The sequence below is a fragment of the Sus scrofa genome, chromosome 1, assembly GCF_000003025.6.
Source record: "Sus scrofa isolate TJ Tabasco breed Duroc chromosome 1, Sscrofa11.1, whole genome shotgun sequence".
Classification (NCBI taxonomy): Eukaryota; Metazoa; Chordata; class Mammalia; order Artiodactyla; family Suidae; genus Sus; species Sus scrofa.
Window position 1 is genome coordinate 95,556,071 of NC_010443.5, and position 17,537 is coordinate 95,573,607.

Below are 17,537 nucleotides of genomic sequence, written 5' to 3' on the forward strand. Positions count from 1 at the left end.
GTTTGTTCCCTCAGCACTATTTGGTAGGCAGGTTTTATACACAAGAGGGACAGAAAAGAGGGCCAGACAGGAGCTCTGCCTGTTAGAAGATTTTCCATTCACCAGAGATAAGATGAATATATAAGTAACCAAAATGTAAAGAAGTGTGAGTACTGAATCAGGGGTCAAGTGCTATAGGAAACCAAAGGACAGAGGGTGAGAACAGAGGAAGCAGATACACCAGAGAAGGCTCTACACAAAGACGGAGGGAAGGTAAGAGAATCAGCTAGGCGAAAGATGGATACTGTTAAAGCATGGAGTCTGTCTCAGCGGGATCACAAGAGGAACCTCGAAGAGCGAAAGGGAGGTAAGACTGTGACAGGAAGTTGAAAGATGTTACTACTGATTTAAGTGATAAAACAGAGACATAATTGGACACACAAAGTCAGAGGTGGTAATAACAATGAAAATAGTGTGGCTAATTAATGATAACAATGACAACAACAGCAGCCATCACCTAGTAAGCACTGTTCTAAGTGTTTTTACATGTAGGTTTAATTATTATTCCCATCTGACAGTTGAGGAAACTGAGGACAAAGAAGTAAGCCAGCAGCCCAAGGCACTGCGCTAGCAAACGGCAGAACCAAGACTGAAACCCTGGGTGGCCTGGCTCCAGCGTCCACTCTTATTTTTTCCCCTGAGGTGATCACACATCTTATTTTTTTAATTAAAAAAAAATATGTAAGTATAATGATTCGCAGTGTTATGTTAGTTTCATGTGTACAACAGAGATTCAGTTTTTTATATATATTCTTTTTCATATTCTTTTCCATACAAGTTATTAAAAGATATTGAGGGGAATTCTCATTGTGATTCAAGGGGTTAAGAACCTGACTAGTATCCATGAAGATGTGGTTCGATCCCTGGCCCTGCTCAGTGAGTTAAGGATCCGGCATTGCCATGAACTGTGGTATAGGTCGCAGATGAGGCTCAGATCTAGCATTGCTGTGGCTGTGGCCATGACCAGCAGCTGCAGCTCCAATCGACCCCTAGTCTGGGAGACTCCATATGCCCACACACTATATAGGTGCAGCCCTAAAAAAGGAATAAAAAAAAAAAGATGCTGAGTTTAGTTCCCTGTGCTATACAGTAGGTACTGGTTGATAATCTATTTTATTTTTTTCTGAATTTAATTTTTTTTATTAAAGCGTAGTTGATTTACAATGTTGTGCTAATTTCAGCTGTATAACAGAGTGACTTAGTTATACATATACACATTCTTTTTTATATTCCTTTCCATTCTGGTTTATTCCAGCAGACTGGATATAGTTCCCTGTGCTATACAGTAGCTCTAGCATCCACTCTTACCCACTCTGCCCTAGTGCTGGGCAGGCTCTGCAGTCAGACAGCTGGAATCCGATCATGAGCTGTCTGACCGTGACCCAGCCACTGAGTCCCTTAAATCTCAGTTAGAGCCTCTGTGAAACATGACTAGCAAGAGCACAACCTCACCAGAAGGCTATTGTGAGGATTAAATGAAAAAGTATTCTTACACATAGTAAGTGCTGAGTGATTTTCGGCTATTAGTAAGGTACTGGCAAGGATGATACCAATATTAAAGTTCACAAAGATAATAAATGATTCACAGTACATTTCCTACCTGAGTAGGCAGGGCCAAGCCCTCCACAAAGGAAGGTGTGATGTTGCCTGCCACGATCCAGCTCATCAAAGAGGATAGCAGACTCCGGTCACAGTGGTACCCCAAAGCATTCTACACCAGGGAGAGCATGTAGAGTAGAGAGAGGAGGCTTTAAAAAAACTGAATCAATGCGCTTTTCAAGAAGATCTGGTGAGATATAGAAGGTGCTCGTAGGATACAGATTGCAATAATTAGTTCACCAGCAGTGATAATCCCAGGCAGCACATGATAGCCAAATGTCATGGGCAGGGCTCCTCCTGGGGTGTGCTTCCTTTGGCTTTACAGGACCTGTGCTAGCAAACTACAGTTACTGGGCAAGACACTGTTGAGGCAGAGCTTGAAAAAGGCGGTGGCCATAGAGCTGTATTGAGAAGGGTGCATATGAGGGAACGCCCTTATAAAGCTACTATCTAGCCGATGACCGAAAGATAAATTCCATAACAGGTTTACCTTATGTTGCTGATAGAGCAATTTCTGCACACAGTCTTCCTGCATCAGCTGAAAAGCTGTTTTACACAAATGGTCCATGAGGAAGAGGATGGGTTGTTCTCGGTACCAGAGATGCTGGCTTATAAGAGCCTGAACCCAGAACTCCAATACGGCAACGGGGCCCACTTCATTGGGCTGAGTGCTTACAGAAATGTGAGCCTACGGAGAAAGGGCTCAGGTGATGTGCAAGGTAATAACCAGCCTCCCATTTTTAAAACATTTACCAGATAATCCCTATCTCCACTACAAAACCCAGCTCTGCTGACTTTCCTAGCCAAAGCATTGTGCTAAGTGCTCTGAAATGACCAACACGCAGACATGCTAGCTCTGGGGGTGTCTGACTGCGAAGGCAGGCGAGGGTGTATTTAGGGGCTGACTAGGGCCCTGACCTGGATCATGCTGTTGAGAAGCTTCACGTTGTCCCCATGGCTGGCTCCTGTCAGGTGTTGTGCCACCTTGTGGGTGACCTGCTGCGTGACACCCTGAGGGACACCGCTGTCCAAGTGTAGGAACAGGAGGAGGTGGGATAGAAACCTGCCGAGCACAGAGGACAACACACTTTACCTTCCAATCAGAAGTCAACAGAATTTCCAGTGGCTAAACACTTATGAGAAAACCAAAAAATATTGAAGTGGCCCCATTTTTAGCCCAAAGCTCTAGGGATTCTGCTAAGTCTTCAGGAATTTCAGAAGAATAAAGTTTTTCACTTTGACATGGGTTAAATCTACCTACCTGCAGACGTGTAGTGAACAGACTCAAGATGCAAAAACATGTGTGAGTTATAGAGCATTAGAGGGAAAACACCTTAAAAGCTTCACCTCTGCACTCCCCACTCTGCAATTTTTCATTGGGTGTCAACTCCAAAATGGTGGCATACTGGGAGAGGGAGGCAATACCACCACAGTTAAGTTTCAGACGTGCCCTTGGTCCCCCAGGTGCACCAGGCTCCCTCCTCTCGAGGGGCCTTTGCCTCTGCTGGATTTTCTGCGTGAAACACTTCCCCACACCTAACCTGGCAAACTCTGACTCATCCCTCACATCTCATCTGCCATGTCCCTTCCTCAGAACAGACTTCCTGACCCCTCCTCGCCATCTAAACTACGTCTATGGAGTTCCTGTCGTGGCTCAGCAGTTAATGAACTGACTAGTATCCATGAGGATCCCTGGCCTTGCTCAATGGTTTAAGGATCTGGTATTGCCATGAGCTGTGGTGTAGGTCAAAGACACAGCTCAGATCTGGCATTGCTGTGGCTGTGGTGCAGGCCAGCAGCTACAGCTCCGATTCAGCCCCTAGCCTGGGAACCTCCATATGTTTCAGGCGTGGCCCTAAAAAGACAAAAAAAATAAATAAAAAATATGGGAGTTCCTATTACGGCACAGTGGAAACGAATCCAACTAGGAACCATGAGGTTACAGATTTGATCCCTGGCCTTGCTCAGTGGGTCAAGGATCCAGCATTGCCGTGAGCTGTGGTGTAGGTCACAGACGCAGCTTGGATCTGGAGTTGCTATGGCTGTGGCATAGGCCGGCAGCTGTAGCTCTGATTAGACCCCTAGCCAGGGAACCTCCATATACCATGGGTGTGGCCCTAAAAAGACAAAAAAATAAAATAAAATATGTCTAACCCATTTAACCTCTCTTAGAGCACCCACTGTTTTCCTTCATGGCACTTAAAGTTGGTAACTGCATCCTGAGAATGTGATGACTTTCTCTGTGTCTGAGGGCAGTGCCCGGCCTGCTTTGCTCCCCCTTGCGCAGACAGAGCCAGCCCAGAGGCCAACAATAAGAGTTGTGACTGCTGCATGAGGATGCTTCCTATTTCACAGGGGCCATGACACAGGCCACACTCCACTGAGCATACAGGAAAAGCCACAAGAGAAAAGGTACAATAAAGCCTGTGAGAGTTCAGAGCACAGAGCTAGTGCAGGCATTAGAGGGGAGCCTAGAAAGACCTTTACTCAAAATGTAACAATTAGGGGGAAAAAATAGACCATTCAATCTAATTTTAAAATCTCTCAAAAATCTAAAGACAATTTACTCAAAGTGTTCCAGGCAGGCATGATACTTCCTGTGTATCACTTAATCCTTACACTTAGCCCATATGAGAAGTAGTGTTAATTAGCTCATCATACAAAAAAAGGAATGGAAGCTCTGAAATGCTAAGGAAGTCACCTGTGTCCAAACCTGTGTCCTGTGACGGAGTGAGGACACAACTCACACCTGACCGCCCTGCCATGTGTAACCAGAACACATGCATTTCTGGACTTGCTCAATGCCTAGGAGGCTCATTTAAATTAAAAAAAAAAAAAAAAAAAAAAAAAAAAAAAAAAAGCCACTAGGCCCTAACCCATTTCTACTGAAGTAGAATCTCCAGGGGAGGAGCTGGGGGCCTGTAGTTAATAAGCTCCTCCAAGTGATTCTCATCCCCAGGGAAGTGATTCTCATCCCTGTTTGCAATGACACACAATGGGAAAACTGGAATGTCCCCATTGTGCCTTTGGACGTACTACCTGTCCCCTACTATAGAGACCTCACCTCCTCTTTCCTCGCCCTTCAAAAGGCCCCAGCCAGATGAGCTCCTCCCTGCTCCCCAGACAGGTACTTCTCTTCCCCCCTCTATGCCTTCACTCACGCTCCTCCCCAGCCTGGCCCTCTCCAGACCCTCCTCCCGCCCACTACAGATACTGAAAAAGCCCCGTCTGGCCATGTCCTCTCCACTGGCCCAATGCACCTCAAAGCTCAATTAGAGACCCTCCTTTTCCAAAAAGTCATATTTGTGGGCTATCTGTTGTTTCTGTTCACTGAGCATCTGCTATCTCCCTTCTGTTAACACATCCTTTCATGAAGGGAACTGTGCTGCCTCCACGCTACAGACTTGTGGGAGGGAGGGGCTCCCAATACAGAATCTCCATACTCCTTCCTCCTAGGACTGGTCAGTCCCTCTGGACACAGTGACAGGCTCAGGGAGAGCGCATGAATAGACTAATCATCATAAAGAATAATGATAAAGGAGTTCCCTGGTAGCTCAGCAGGTTAAGGATCTCGCTTGGTCACCACCACCACCACTCAGGTCACTGCTGTGGCTCAGGTTTGATCCCTGGCCCAGGAACTTCTGCAATTCACAAGCACAGCCAAAAAAAAAAAAAAAAGGAATTATGATAAAGAAAAACATCTGCCTTTCCCATGGGAAACAAGGATAATGGTTCTCTCTGTAGCCATGTACTTTCGTTTCCCCTGGAAAAAGTACACCTACAAGAGAATGCCTGAGAGAGAGACAAGCAGGACCAAGGGACCAGGAAGGGTGGATAAACACAAAGAGAAACACTAACCCAGGGCCTCTCAGCACTTCAACTACCGACACATTGGGACAGCTCTCCTGTGCACTGTAGGATGTTTACTACTATCCCTGGGCTCTACCCACTAGATGTCAGCAGCAGCCTCCTTCAATCCCTGCCCTTCCTGCCCCAACCCACCAGCTTGTGACCACCAAAATGATCTCTAAACATTACCAAATGTCCCCTGAGGGTCAAAATCTGCCCCCACTTGAGAACCACAACTTTAGAATGACCTGATGTTATCAAGAGCCTTTTTTCCCCAATTACATAAGCCAATGCATTTCCTTTTTGGTAAAATACGTGTGCACTGGATTTTCATCATGTGCAATTAGGAATCTTGATTAGTCCCCATCCTTAATGTCTTCCTTCCCTAAGCAGCTATTTCTTCTACCATAATTCCATATGCTTTTTCTATATACAGTTGACCCTTGAACACACAGGGTTAGGGATACTGACCCCCTCCATGCAATCAAAAATCTTTGTATACCTTTTGACTCCTAACTACTAGTCTACTCTTCACCAGAAGCCTTATCAATAACACTGATTAAGTCAATTAACATATAATTTGTATATGTATTATATACTATACTCTTATAAAGTAAGCTGGAAAAAAAGAAAATACTAAGAAAATCATAAGGAAAAGAAAATACACTTATAGTACTGTATCTATTGATACTGTTAGTTTACACCATCTGTTTACAAGATGAACTGTCTGTCAGCACTTTCATCAACATTGTCTTATGTGATATAAAATACTATAGAGGCTATTAACATTAGACATCAAAAATGAAAAGACAGCCTCCTTGCATGCCCGCTTGCATCTCTCACAAGCATCCTATCCTAATAAATCTATTTCTTGCCTATCAAAAAAAAAGACAATGTGAAAAAGAAATTCATATTTATTCACAGGTATAACAATTCAGCACTGATAATGAAGAAGCAGCAATATGATTGCTTTTATGCAACCAGTGCAATTGTTTCACAACTGCCTAGCTTATATACTAATGAATGAATGGTTACACAACCTTTATGGCATACAGTATGACAGTCATATTGATAATACAGTGTTGGAAATACTGTTACAATTTTTAAAAACCACTCACCTGTGATAATAGGCTGATATGCATTCTCTCCAATTACAAGAGAGAGGCATACTGTTTCAGGGAATTAAGAGTAGTGTAATTCTTTGAAAGCAAAGTTATGAAACAGTAAGAAAACTAACACATCATTAACTTTATATGGAATATCATTCACCTTTTGCCTATGTAAGAATAGGCTATCCACTTCAATACGAGTCTTGCACACAGTATTCTACACAATGAATACTTACATCATCATGATGATGACACAAAATGTCACATACAGTCTTGCTGTACAGTTCTTAAGATTTTCACACAAGACACACACATAAAAAAAAAAACAGGTAAGTTTATCAACTGTGCAGCCTGATGATTATTCATTATTCGCTAAGTGGAAGTGGACCTCCTAAACGTCTTCATCCTCATTATCTTCATGCTGAGTAGGAGGAAGAGGAAAGGTTGGTCTGTGGCCTCCGAGGTGGCAGAAGCAGAAGTGCAGGAGGTAGAATGGGAGGTGGGGAGGCAGGCACACTCAGTGTAACTTTGTAAAAATACATCAAAATTTCTACTTCTTTGCTTTTTCATTTCCCTCCAAAATGTTTCTATATAGTACCAAGCTTTCTTCCCCCATTTGCTTTAGTTCCAGTGCCTATATCACAGAAGGGTCCATGTTGTAAAAAAAAAAAAAAGTCAAGATTAGTCTTACGTAATCAGAGTCTTCTGTAAAACTATCTAATGTCAATTTGTTTCCTGGTGTGCTGCTTCTGCCTCTTCTTCCTCATCACCCGGCACTGGTTCAGAAGTGCTCATCTCCATCAAGTCTCTGTGGTATCTCTTAGTTCTTGAATTTCTCCAAGATCCATGTCTTGAAACCCTTCATCTCCTCCCTTCTTTTAACATATCTACAACCCCTTTCATGATTTCCTTGACTGGCTTTGTCACAAATCCTATGAAGTCATGTACAACATCTGGACACAGTTTTCTCTAGCAGGAGTTTACTGTTTTTGGGCTTCATGGCTTTCAGTTTTTTCTATAACAGTGGCATCCTCAATGGTGTAATCCTTGCAGACTTTCCTGATGTTCCCTTTATCAGGGTTCTTTTCCATAGTGTTGACAATCCTTTCCATAGAGTACCAGGTATAACGAGCCTTAAAAGTCCTTATGACCCTCTGAACTAGAGGCTGAATTAGAGACACTTGTGTTTAGGGACAAACAGATCACTATGACACCTTCAGTACTGAACTGATGGGGTTCTGAGTGGCCAGGGGCATTGTCCATTATCAAAAGAATTTTTTTTTTTTTTTTTTTTTGTCTTTTCTAGGGCCGCACCCATGGCATATGGAGGTTTCCAGTCTAGGGGTCTAATCGGAGCTGCAGCCGCTGGCCTACAACACAGCCACAGCAACATGGGATCCAAGTCGCATCTGTGACCTACACCACAGTTCACGGCAGTGCCGGATCCTTAACCCTCTGAGCGAGACGAGGGATCGGACCCGCAACCTCATGGTTCCTAGTCGGATTCGTTAACCACTGAGCCATGACGGGAACTCCTACCAAAGAATTTTAAAAGGCAGTCTGGTACGGCAAGGTACTTCCTTACTTCAAGGCAAAGCACTGATGGAAGCAGTCAAGAAAAAGGGTTCTCGCTGTCCAGGCCTTCTTGTCCAACCAAAAGACTGGCAGTTAGTCTTCCTCTTTCCTCTTCAAGCAGCTTTATGAGTAAGGGCAATCCTGATCATAAACCCAATTGCATATGCACAAAACAGCAGTTAGCCTATTCCTTGCTGCCTTGAATTCTGATGCTCTCACCTCTAAATAAATGTCCTTTGTGGCAATTTTTTTTTTCAAAATAGGGCACTTTCATCTGTATTTAAAATCCATTCAGGCTGATAGCCTCTCTCCTTGATGATTTTTGTAACAGCATCTGGGAACTCGTCTGCTGCCTCTTAGTGAACAGAAATTGCTTCTCCTGTTATCCTGACATTTTTTAAGCCAAACCTCTTTCTAAAGTTATCAAACCATCCTGTGCTGGCATTAAATTCTTCATCTTTAGATCGTTCACCTTCCTTTGGCTTTAAGTTGTCACAAAATGACTCTGCCTTTTCTTTGAATCACATTAGGGTCTACAGGCATATACCTTTCCTATAGCCATCCTGCACTCAAATAAGAGCTGCGTTTTCAACATGAGATAAAAAGGTATTTCACAAAAAGTGCAATGTTTTCGTGCCTGCTGGTATAGCTTCAGTGACAGCTTCATGAATTTCCTTTTCTTTTTTCACAGTGGTTCTTATGCTGGATTCATTTATCTTGAAATGATAGGTAACCACAGCTGCAGACCTCAAGCTACAGTACATATCAAGGAGTTCAACTTTTTCTTGTAAAGTCATGACTTCTCTCTTCTTGGGAGCACTTTCAGCATCACTAGAAGCACTTCATATGGGTCTCTGGTGTTATTCAAGATTTACAATATTGCACTAAACACAATGAAAAAGACAGGAGAACTGCAAGACATCACTTCTCACTATGATACACAATTTACTGGAGAGAAAAACTGTTCACTCAAAGATGATTAGCATCACACAGAACATACTGGACACCCTGATAGCAATAGGTGCTAGCTACAAAATTATAACAGTAGAACAGTATGTACTACAACCAATCGCATGCAGTTATAATTTAATACTGCACTTTCACATTTGTTTACATTTCTCTCAAGTGTGAATGGCACCATGTATGGTCTATAAGGGTTCATATAAATTTTGATAAATTTTATTATAAATAATTACATAAATTATAATATTTAAAATATAAAAATTATAAAATATAATGTATAAATTATATATCTATATACTATATGTATGTATTATATATAAATTATAAAATATATATTTAAAATATAATATATAAGTAAAATTAAAATTTATCAATTTGTATTTTACAGTAGTAGATAGAACAGACTAGTATCTATACATATTTTATACATACATGCTACACCTTTCTCTTAATTTTTTTCAATATTTGTAGGCTACACAGTTCATCTGTGAGTCTTTTCAAACTGTCACAAAACTCCAAAAATTTTTCCAGGATATCTACTGAAAAATGCCCTCATATAAGTGGACCTGTTCAGTTCACACCTGTGTGGTTCAAGGGTCAACTGTAATGCCAGTGCAATCTATATGCCCAAGCATGGCCTTGCCAATATTTTGCTTCCTAATTTTGTAATCCCCTCACAATCTTATTTTCTCAACAAGACTATGAATGTCTCACATGATGAGCACCTTCCTATATACCTTTATTTCTGCCTATAACACTGCCTCATGCACATCTAGGCAATTAAAAGCAGTGTGTCTTGCCACTGTTATGACAGCAAAGCCATTTGCTGCTCAATGTCAGAAACACTACTCCCAGATGTTCATGGAAACAATCACTCTTTTCAATACTAATAAGCTATAAGCAATCCAAAATTAAATAACAAAAGTAAGTATATCCTTCATGACAATAAAACTGGAATCATTATTACCGTCACTGTTCATCACTCATTCTAAACTGGGCAGGAAGTTTTCTGCCTCATAAAAAATACACTAGTGAAATATCATCCCCTATATTATACTTGAGAAACCAGAGGACATAGTCATTTTGTACTTGTTGGGCTGTTCTCCACTTACTGCTCATTCTTTAGAAGGTAATACTGGCAAGGGTAGAACAAAGGCAGAATCTTATCCAGGACATGGACCACTGTTCTCAAATGCCTCGACTGGACCAAAATTCCCAAGAGTGGGATGCCTTCTGCACAGAACTTCTCAATGCTATGGAAAGAGAAAAAGGCAATGAGCATACAAGGTAGACAGTTTATAAAATGATATTCTTCTAATCCCCTATCAGCCTATAGGCTACGTGGATTTTTTCAGGTCTCCAACATACTTTGCATAGCCAAACTTCACATTGAAATGCTAGAACCAGTACTCTAGATGTACAAAGAAACATAAAAGTTCATCTCTAAGTTTCTTTTTTTTTCTTTGTCTTTTTAGGGCCACACTTGTGGCATATGGAGGTTCCCAGGCTACTGGTCAAATCAGAGCTACAGCTGCTGGCCCAGCCACAGCCACAGCAACGTGGCATCTGAGCTGAGTCTGCGACCTACACCACAGCTCATGGCAACACCAGATCCTTAACCCTCTGAGCAAGGCCAGGGATCGAACCCGAATCCTCATGGATACTAGTTGGGCTCATTAACTGCTGAGCCATGATGGGAACTCCTCTAGTTTCATTTTATATGAAAGGAAGGTAAAATCTCATGCCCCAATTCACACACTTTCCTGATACAGGATCAAACTGAGGACTCAGGAGTTCCCATTGTGGAAACGAATCCGACTAGGAACCATGAGGTTGCGGCCTCGCTCAGTGGGTTAAGGATCCAGCATTGCTGTGAGCTGTGATGTAGGTCGCAGAAACAGCTCAGATCCTGCGTTGCTGTGGCTGTGGCATAGGCCAGCAGCTGTAGCTCTGATTTGACCCCTAGCCTGGGAACCTCCACGTGCCCTAAAAAGAAAAAAAACAAAACAAAACAAAAAAAACCTGAGGACTCAGGTTTGCAACTTTCTAGTCCAGAGCACTTGCCACTATGCTACTTTGCTTCTCAAACAGTGCTTCTTCTGAGACACAGGGTTCTTCTTGTCTATGTATTCCCACAAGGTATTATAGCAAAGATTCAAAAATGAGCTCAATCTCTCAGTATAAACTGGCAAAATTTTTCTGAAACCAGCATGGCCTAGAAATTTACTTATTTTTTTTGATTCTTCAAAGACTATCCCTAAGAAATAATCTCGAATATGAAAAAATATGACAGATGATCCACATAAAAATGTACTTTTCAAAATTATTTATAATTGCAAACAAACTTAAGTAAATGACTTAATGTAAATTTTGGAAAAATCCTTCAATGAGAATATTATAGAATCGTTTTAAAAGAATGTATAAGATGGTCAAGGGCAACATGGAAAAATACTTCTGCTATAATAATACCAGAAAAAAACGTAAAATTTTATACTTCTAATTATAACTACCAGTAAAAAAAAAAAAAAAAAAGAGAGAGAGAGAGAGTTATATAGATGGGGAAAAACAAAGGAATAATGTCACACCAAAATGCTCATAGTGTTAGAGTGGTAAAAGAGAGTGGTTTTTTTTTTCCATTTTCCTAATTCTACAGTTTGGTTATACTGCTTTAATTCTAGGGGGGAAATCTTTTCAAAAAATAAAATAATGCGTAGTTCCCATCGTGGCGCAGTGGTTAACGAATCCAACTAGGAGCCATGAGGTTGGGGATTCAATCCCTGGCCTTGCTCAGTGGGTTAAGGATCCGGCGTTGTCATGAGCTGTGGTGTAGGTTGCAGATGCGGCTCAGATCCCGCATTGCTGTGGCTCTGTCATAGGCCGGTGGCTACGGCTCCGATTAGACCCCTAGCCTGGGAATCTCCATATGTAGGAGCGGCCCCAGAAAAAGCAAAAAGACAAAATAAATAAATAAGTAAATAAATAAAATAAAATAATGCAAAGACTATACCCTAAGGGAAACATTTACAATATTAGAAGTGAAAAACAATGAATATATAAAATTATGCATAACTTATAGCTCTAAAAAAGATGTAAGGAAAATACATTGAATAAAAATAAACAGAAAAATAAGCAATGTTTCATTTGGGTCAGACTCAGTGATTTTTTTTTTTTGTGACTACTGTACTCTGTAGTCAAAAAAAAACCTATAACTTCATATTCAGGTACAACTTATGTCTGCACACTCTGCTCTCAACCCTAAGCCCATTCATAAGCTTGTTTTGGCAAAGTGGGTTAAGAATCCGACTGCAGCAACTCAGGTTGCTGGGGAGGTACAGGTTTGATCTGACCCGGCACAGTGGTTTAAAGGATCTAGTGTTGCAGCACCTGCAGCTCAGATTCAATTCCCTGGCCCAGGAACTTATATGTGCTGCAGGTGCAGCCATAAAATTTAGAAAAAAAGAGTGCCTTCCAAAGGACCTATATAGCATCTCTCCCCTTCTTAGTAGCTCAATTTCACCCTCTTTTATCTAGTTTTCAAATTTGTCCACAGTTTGGCTCTACCAACCTATCTAATGACCTCCATTCACCAACAGGAATCACAGGTTTCAATCAAGAGTTTCCTCAAAGCTTCCCCTTCGTTCCAGCTCCCCCCACCTCCAGCCAGATACCTGTTGCTTCTTAGCCCAGGTAAGCTATTACTATGAAATACCTACAATGGGGGAGGAAGAGGGGAGGGAGGAAAGAAATAGGTGAGGGAGACTAAGAGGTACAAACTTCCAATTGCAAAATAAATGAGTTAGCTACAAAATGTACAGTGTGGGGAAGAGTCCATAACTATAGAGTATCTTTGTATGTGACGTCGGAACTAGATTTATTATGGTGATCAGTTAGAAGTGAATAGAAATACGGAATCACTATATTGTATACACGGGAACTAACATAGTGCTGTAGGTCAACTATAGTTCAAAAACATACTCAAAGAAAAAGAGATCATATTTGTGGTTATCAGATGTGGGGGGAGAGAGTGAAATGGGTGAAGTATGAAGACACAAACTTCCAGTTAGAAGATAAACAAGTACTAGGGATATAATGTACTGTGCGACGATTAATATAATCAAGACTGCTGTACATTATATATTAAAATTGTTAAAAGAGTAAATCTCAAGAGTTCTCATCACAAGAAAAAAATTCTCTTTAATTTTGTATCTATATGAAATGATGGATGTGCACTAAACTTACTATAATAATCACTTCATGATGTATGTAAGTCAAATCACGATGCTGTATACCTTAAACTTATACAATGCTGTAGGTCAATTATATCTCAATAAAACTGGAAAGAATAAAAAAAAGAAATGCCTGCAAAAAAACAAGTTGTGGAGATACAAAGATAAGGCAACACCTCTACCATTGAGGGGGACAGAGAAATTACTATCCCATAAACAAGTATGCACTAAGAAGGCACAGGTGCTACACACAGGGGTGGATAGCCTTTAGGCAGAATCTTCAACGTCCTGGACCCTGACCACCTGGGGAAGGTGAGCATCACCTCTCTGTTTCTTAGCCCAGGTAAGCTTCTCTAATTAAGACTCCTCTCCAGGGAGGACAGAGTGGGACTGACTAGGAGTTTGGGATTAGGAGATGCAAACTATTACATTTAGAATGGATAAACAATGAGGTACTACTGTATAACACAGAGATCTACATCCAACCTTCTGGGATTGAACATGATGGAAGATAATGTAAGAAAAGGAATGTGTATGTGTATGTGTGTATATATATATATGTGTGTGTGTGTGTGTGTGTGTGTATATGTGTGTGTGTGTATGTGTGTGTGTGTATATATATATGCGTGTGTGTATGGGTCACTCTGCTGTACAGCAGAAATTGGCATAACATTGTAAATAAACCATAATTTAAAAAAAAAAAAAAGACATCTCTCCAATGTTTAACTCCTCTACAAGGGTCTCCCACTTAAGAGATCTCTACTTCCTTTTAGTTCTTTCTGCCCATATGCTGAGAGGTTCTCAATCTAGACTGTATGTTAGAATCATCTGGAGAACTGGCCCCCAGATCAATCAGATCTGGATTCTCACTCTCTTCCCTGAATTGGTATTTTTAGAAACACTGCAAAAGTGATTCTAAAGGCAGGCAGGGAGTTCCTGCTATAGCGCAATGGGTTAAGAATCAGAGTACAACAGCTCAGGTCACTGCGGAGGTGCAGGTTCAATCCCTGGCCTGGCGCAGTAGGTTAAAGGATCTGGTGTTGCCACAGGCACAGCTGGGATTCACTCCCTGGCCTGGAAACTTCCATATGCCACAAGTGCGGCCATTTAAAACCTATTTTAAAAACTAAAAAGTAAAAAAATAAAGGCAGGCAGGATTAAGAACCAGCACTCTATTCCTATCATCTAGCCAATGATTATAGTCTTCAGTACTGCTTATTGTTTTATGGCTCCCATGTCCACTAAACACTGCCAATTCCCTGTCTCTCCCACTTCAGAGCATAGACTGAACATTAACGGCTGCTAGGACAACTGGCACTGACTGAAAATACACTGACTGTGGAACAAGATGCTGAAATCAGGGTGTTAAAAAGGTGTTACAGTGAATCTAAAACTGAAGAATCAGAAAGCATAGGTCAAAGAAAATTCAGAAAAATGAATAGGCTAGAAAAAATATATTGCAGGAAACTGACCTTGAAAGAAAAGGATTATTAACCAACTGAGAATTCATGCATTCAGTTACTCACTGCACTAGATACTGTCTTCAACACTAGGGATAAAAATATGGTTCCTGAATCCTAACCTCATAGAATACCTCTGATAAGATTAAACTGACAACTACAATAGAGTGTGATACATGCTACAGTGGAAGAAACAGACACAGTTACAGGCTTATACAAGAAAGGCACAGGACCTGATCAGGCAGTTCATTGCTGGGAAGGTTTAGCCCTTTAGCTGGAAAGCCCGAGTTGGGCCATCATCACCTGAAATGAAATTCACACAGGTGACTGATTTTTTTTTTTTTCGGATGTACCCACAGCATGTGGAAGTTTCTGGGGTAAGGGATCAAACCTGAGCCACAGCAGCACCCTGAGCCACTACAGTGATAATGCAGGATCCTTAACCCACTGTACAAGGGAACTCTGGTGACAAATTATTTTTATTTGATCATTATCCTCAGGAAGAGACTCCATCTACTGCTGACATAAACACTGACTCTGGGTGACACATTTAACTCTCTTCATAATGCAACAAGGCCATTTTCTGTGACAAATCTGTCTTATATGAATTGAGGCAGAACTGCCCCTTGATAAGCTATTAGTCAAAGCTTATTATTTAGCACTGATTTCCCCTAGATAGATCTGATGGAGGCCTCAGACCTTGGGATGTAAAAGGTAAAATTGCAGAATCACTGACTACAAGTTCAGCAACCCCAGCAGTACAACCCAAACACTATACCTGTGGCCCACAGCCGTCATAGCTAAGGCCAGATAACAGCCAATGGGCATGCCCGCCTTAACAGCCTTCAAGAGAGGATGAAACGTGGGTGACTCAGTCATTTCAGGCACAGTGCGGGAGAAGGGAACAGTTGCACAGTTCTGTTGTAATCCATAATCATTTTTGTGCAGTTTTAATCTCAAGATCAAGTTCCAGGCCCATTGGTTAAATGAGGTCTCAGGTGTCTCTCCATATCGAACAATACTGGCCAAATATGAAACCTAAAACAATTATATATTTTAAACTACATTAGTCACATAGACATTAAATCAGGAAGCTCACCCACCCATGCCTTTTTGTGATCAACAATACCCTCAAAAGAAGACAAAATGCTTCCCTGGTACTCAGTGTTTACAGCACTAAATTAAAGCAGTTTCTCACCCACTACTGACCACTCCTGCTTACTTGCTAGTCACTTTCTGAACTTGATCTGGGTCAGCTCAAGCAAAAGAGTAATAATATGAAAGTTGGTATGCCACAAATGGTGTGCTAGTAAACAAATTTAACAACCAGTTGGAGTGTGGGGGCTCTTTTACAGGGTTTGCCAACTTTGGTGGTACAGAAACTCCCACCATGGTCACCTTCAAGCCACTAAGAGGTTAACAACTGGGCTTGCAAAGTTCCTAAAAATTTAACAATCAGTTCTCTTGAGCCCATACAAGCCAGTTCCAGCACACCTGGAGCTCAACTCAAATTTCACAATATTAAAACAGTCATATGTAGACAACTTCTTAAAGAAAAGTCTTTCTCCAACCATAGAACTCAATTTCAGTATCTTAAGTTGCCAGAAATGTTCTTAGGAAACCCAAGGGTAAATACGGTAACTTTATCCACCCAAGTCATTTATAATAAAGATTTATGTCCTCAATACATAAGAGAAAGAAATACCTGCTTCATACTTTCAGAAAGAAGCCCAGCATATGGCTTCTGTGCAAGGTACCTCTGGTATGCTTCAAGAATCATTAAAGCTACTTCAGCATGGACTGCTTGATCCAGATGAAGAGTCGTCTATTAAAGAGAAAAATAATCACAAACATGCTGTCTTGATTTTTTGTTATAACTTTGAACTGAAAGGTTAGTCGGGACAGTAAAAAAAGCATCTTGAAAACAAAGACCCACTACATAACACTGGAAACTATACTGAATATCTTGTAATAACCTATAATGGAAAAGAATCTAATAAAAAAATCTGGAGTTCCCATTGTGGTGCAGCAGAAACGAATCTTAATATTCTCATGAGGATGTGGGTTCAAACCCTGGCCTCACTCAGTGGGCCAGGGATCCGGCATTGCCATGAGCACAGGTCACAGATGTGGCTCAGATCCCATATTGCTGTGGCTGTGATGTAGGCCAGAAGCTGCAGCTCTGATTCAACACCTAGCCTGGGAACTTCACGTGCCACAGGTGCAGCCCTAAAAAAGCAAAAAAAATAATAATAATAATAAGGAGTTTCCATTGTGGTACAGCGGAAACGAATCCAACTAGGAACATGAGGTTGCAGGTTCAATCCCTGGCCTTGCTCAGTGGGTTAAGGATCCAGCATTGCCGTGAGCTATGGTGTAAGTCACATACACGACTCGGATCCTGCGCTGCTGTGGCTGTGGTGTAGGCTTGCAGCTATAGCTCCAATTCCGCCCCTAGCCCAGGAATCTCCATATGCCACTGGTGCAACTCTAAAAAGCAAAAATAATAATAATAATAACTATAATAATATGTACCTAGACTTGTCCTCAATATTTTATGTGTCCTAATTTGCTGACTCCTTACGACAACCCTCTGAGGTAAGCCTATTAATCCAAATGTTTACAGATGAGCAACCAAGGCCCAGAGAGTTTAGGACACTTGCTCAGGGTCGCACTGCCAGGAGGTGGCAGAGCTGGGATCAGAACACAGGCAGGCT

At 41.3% G+C, this 17,537-nt stretch overlaps 1 protein-coding gene across 1 annotated transcript in view; it reads right to left on the reverse strand.

The window, feature by feature from the left end:
- EPG5 (ectopic P-granules autophagy protein 5 homolog) overlaps positions 1-17,537 on the reverse strand; it is a 123,016-nt gene that overhangs the window by 62,292 nt on the left and 43,187 nt on the right. Inside the window, 6 exon segments of the mRNA XM_021092525.1 lie at positions 1,640-1,750; positions 2,129-2,326; positions 2,557-2,701; positions 10,247-10,387; positions 15,599-15,858; positions 16,526-16,645. Of these exon segments, the coding sequence (XP_020948184.1) occupies positions 1,640-1,750; positions 2,129-2,326; positions 2,557-2,701; positions 10,247-10,387; positions 15,599-15,858; positions 16,526-16,645 (975 nt within the window).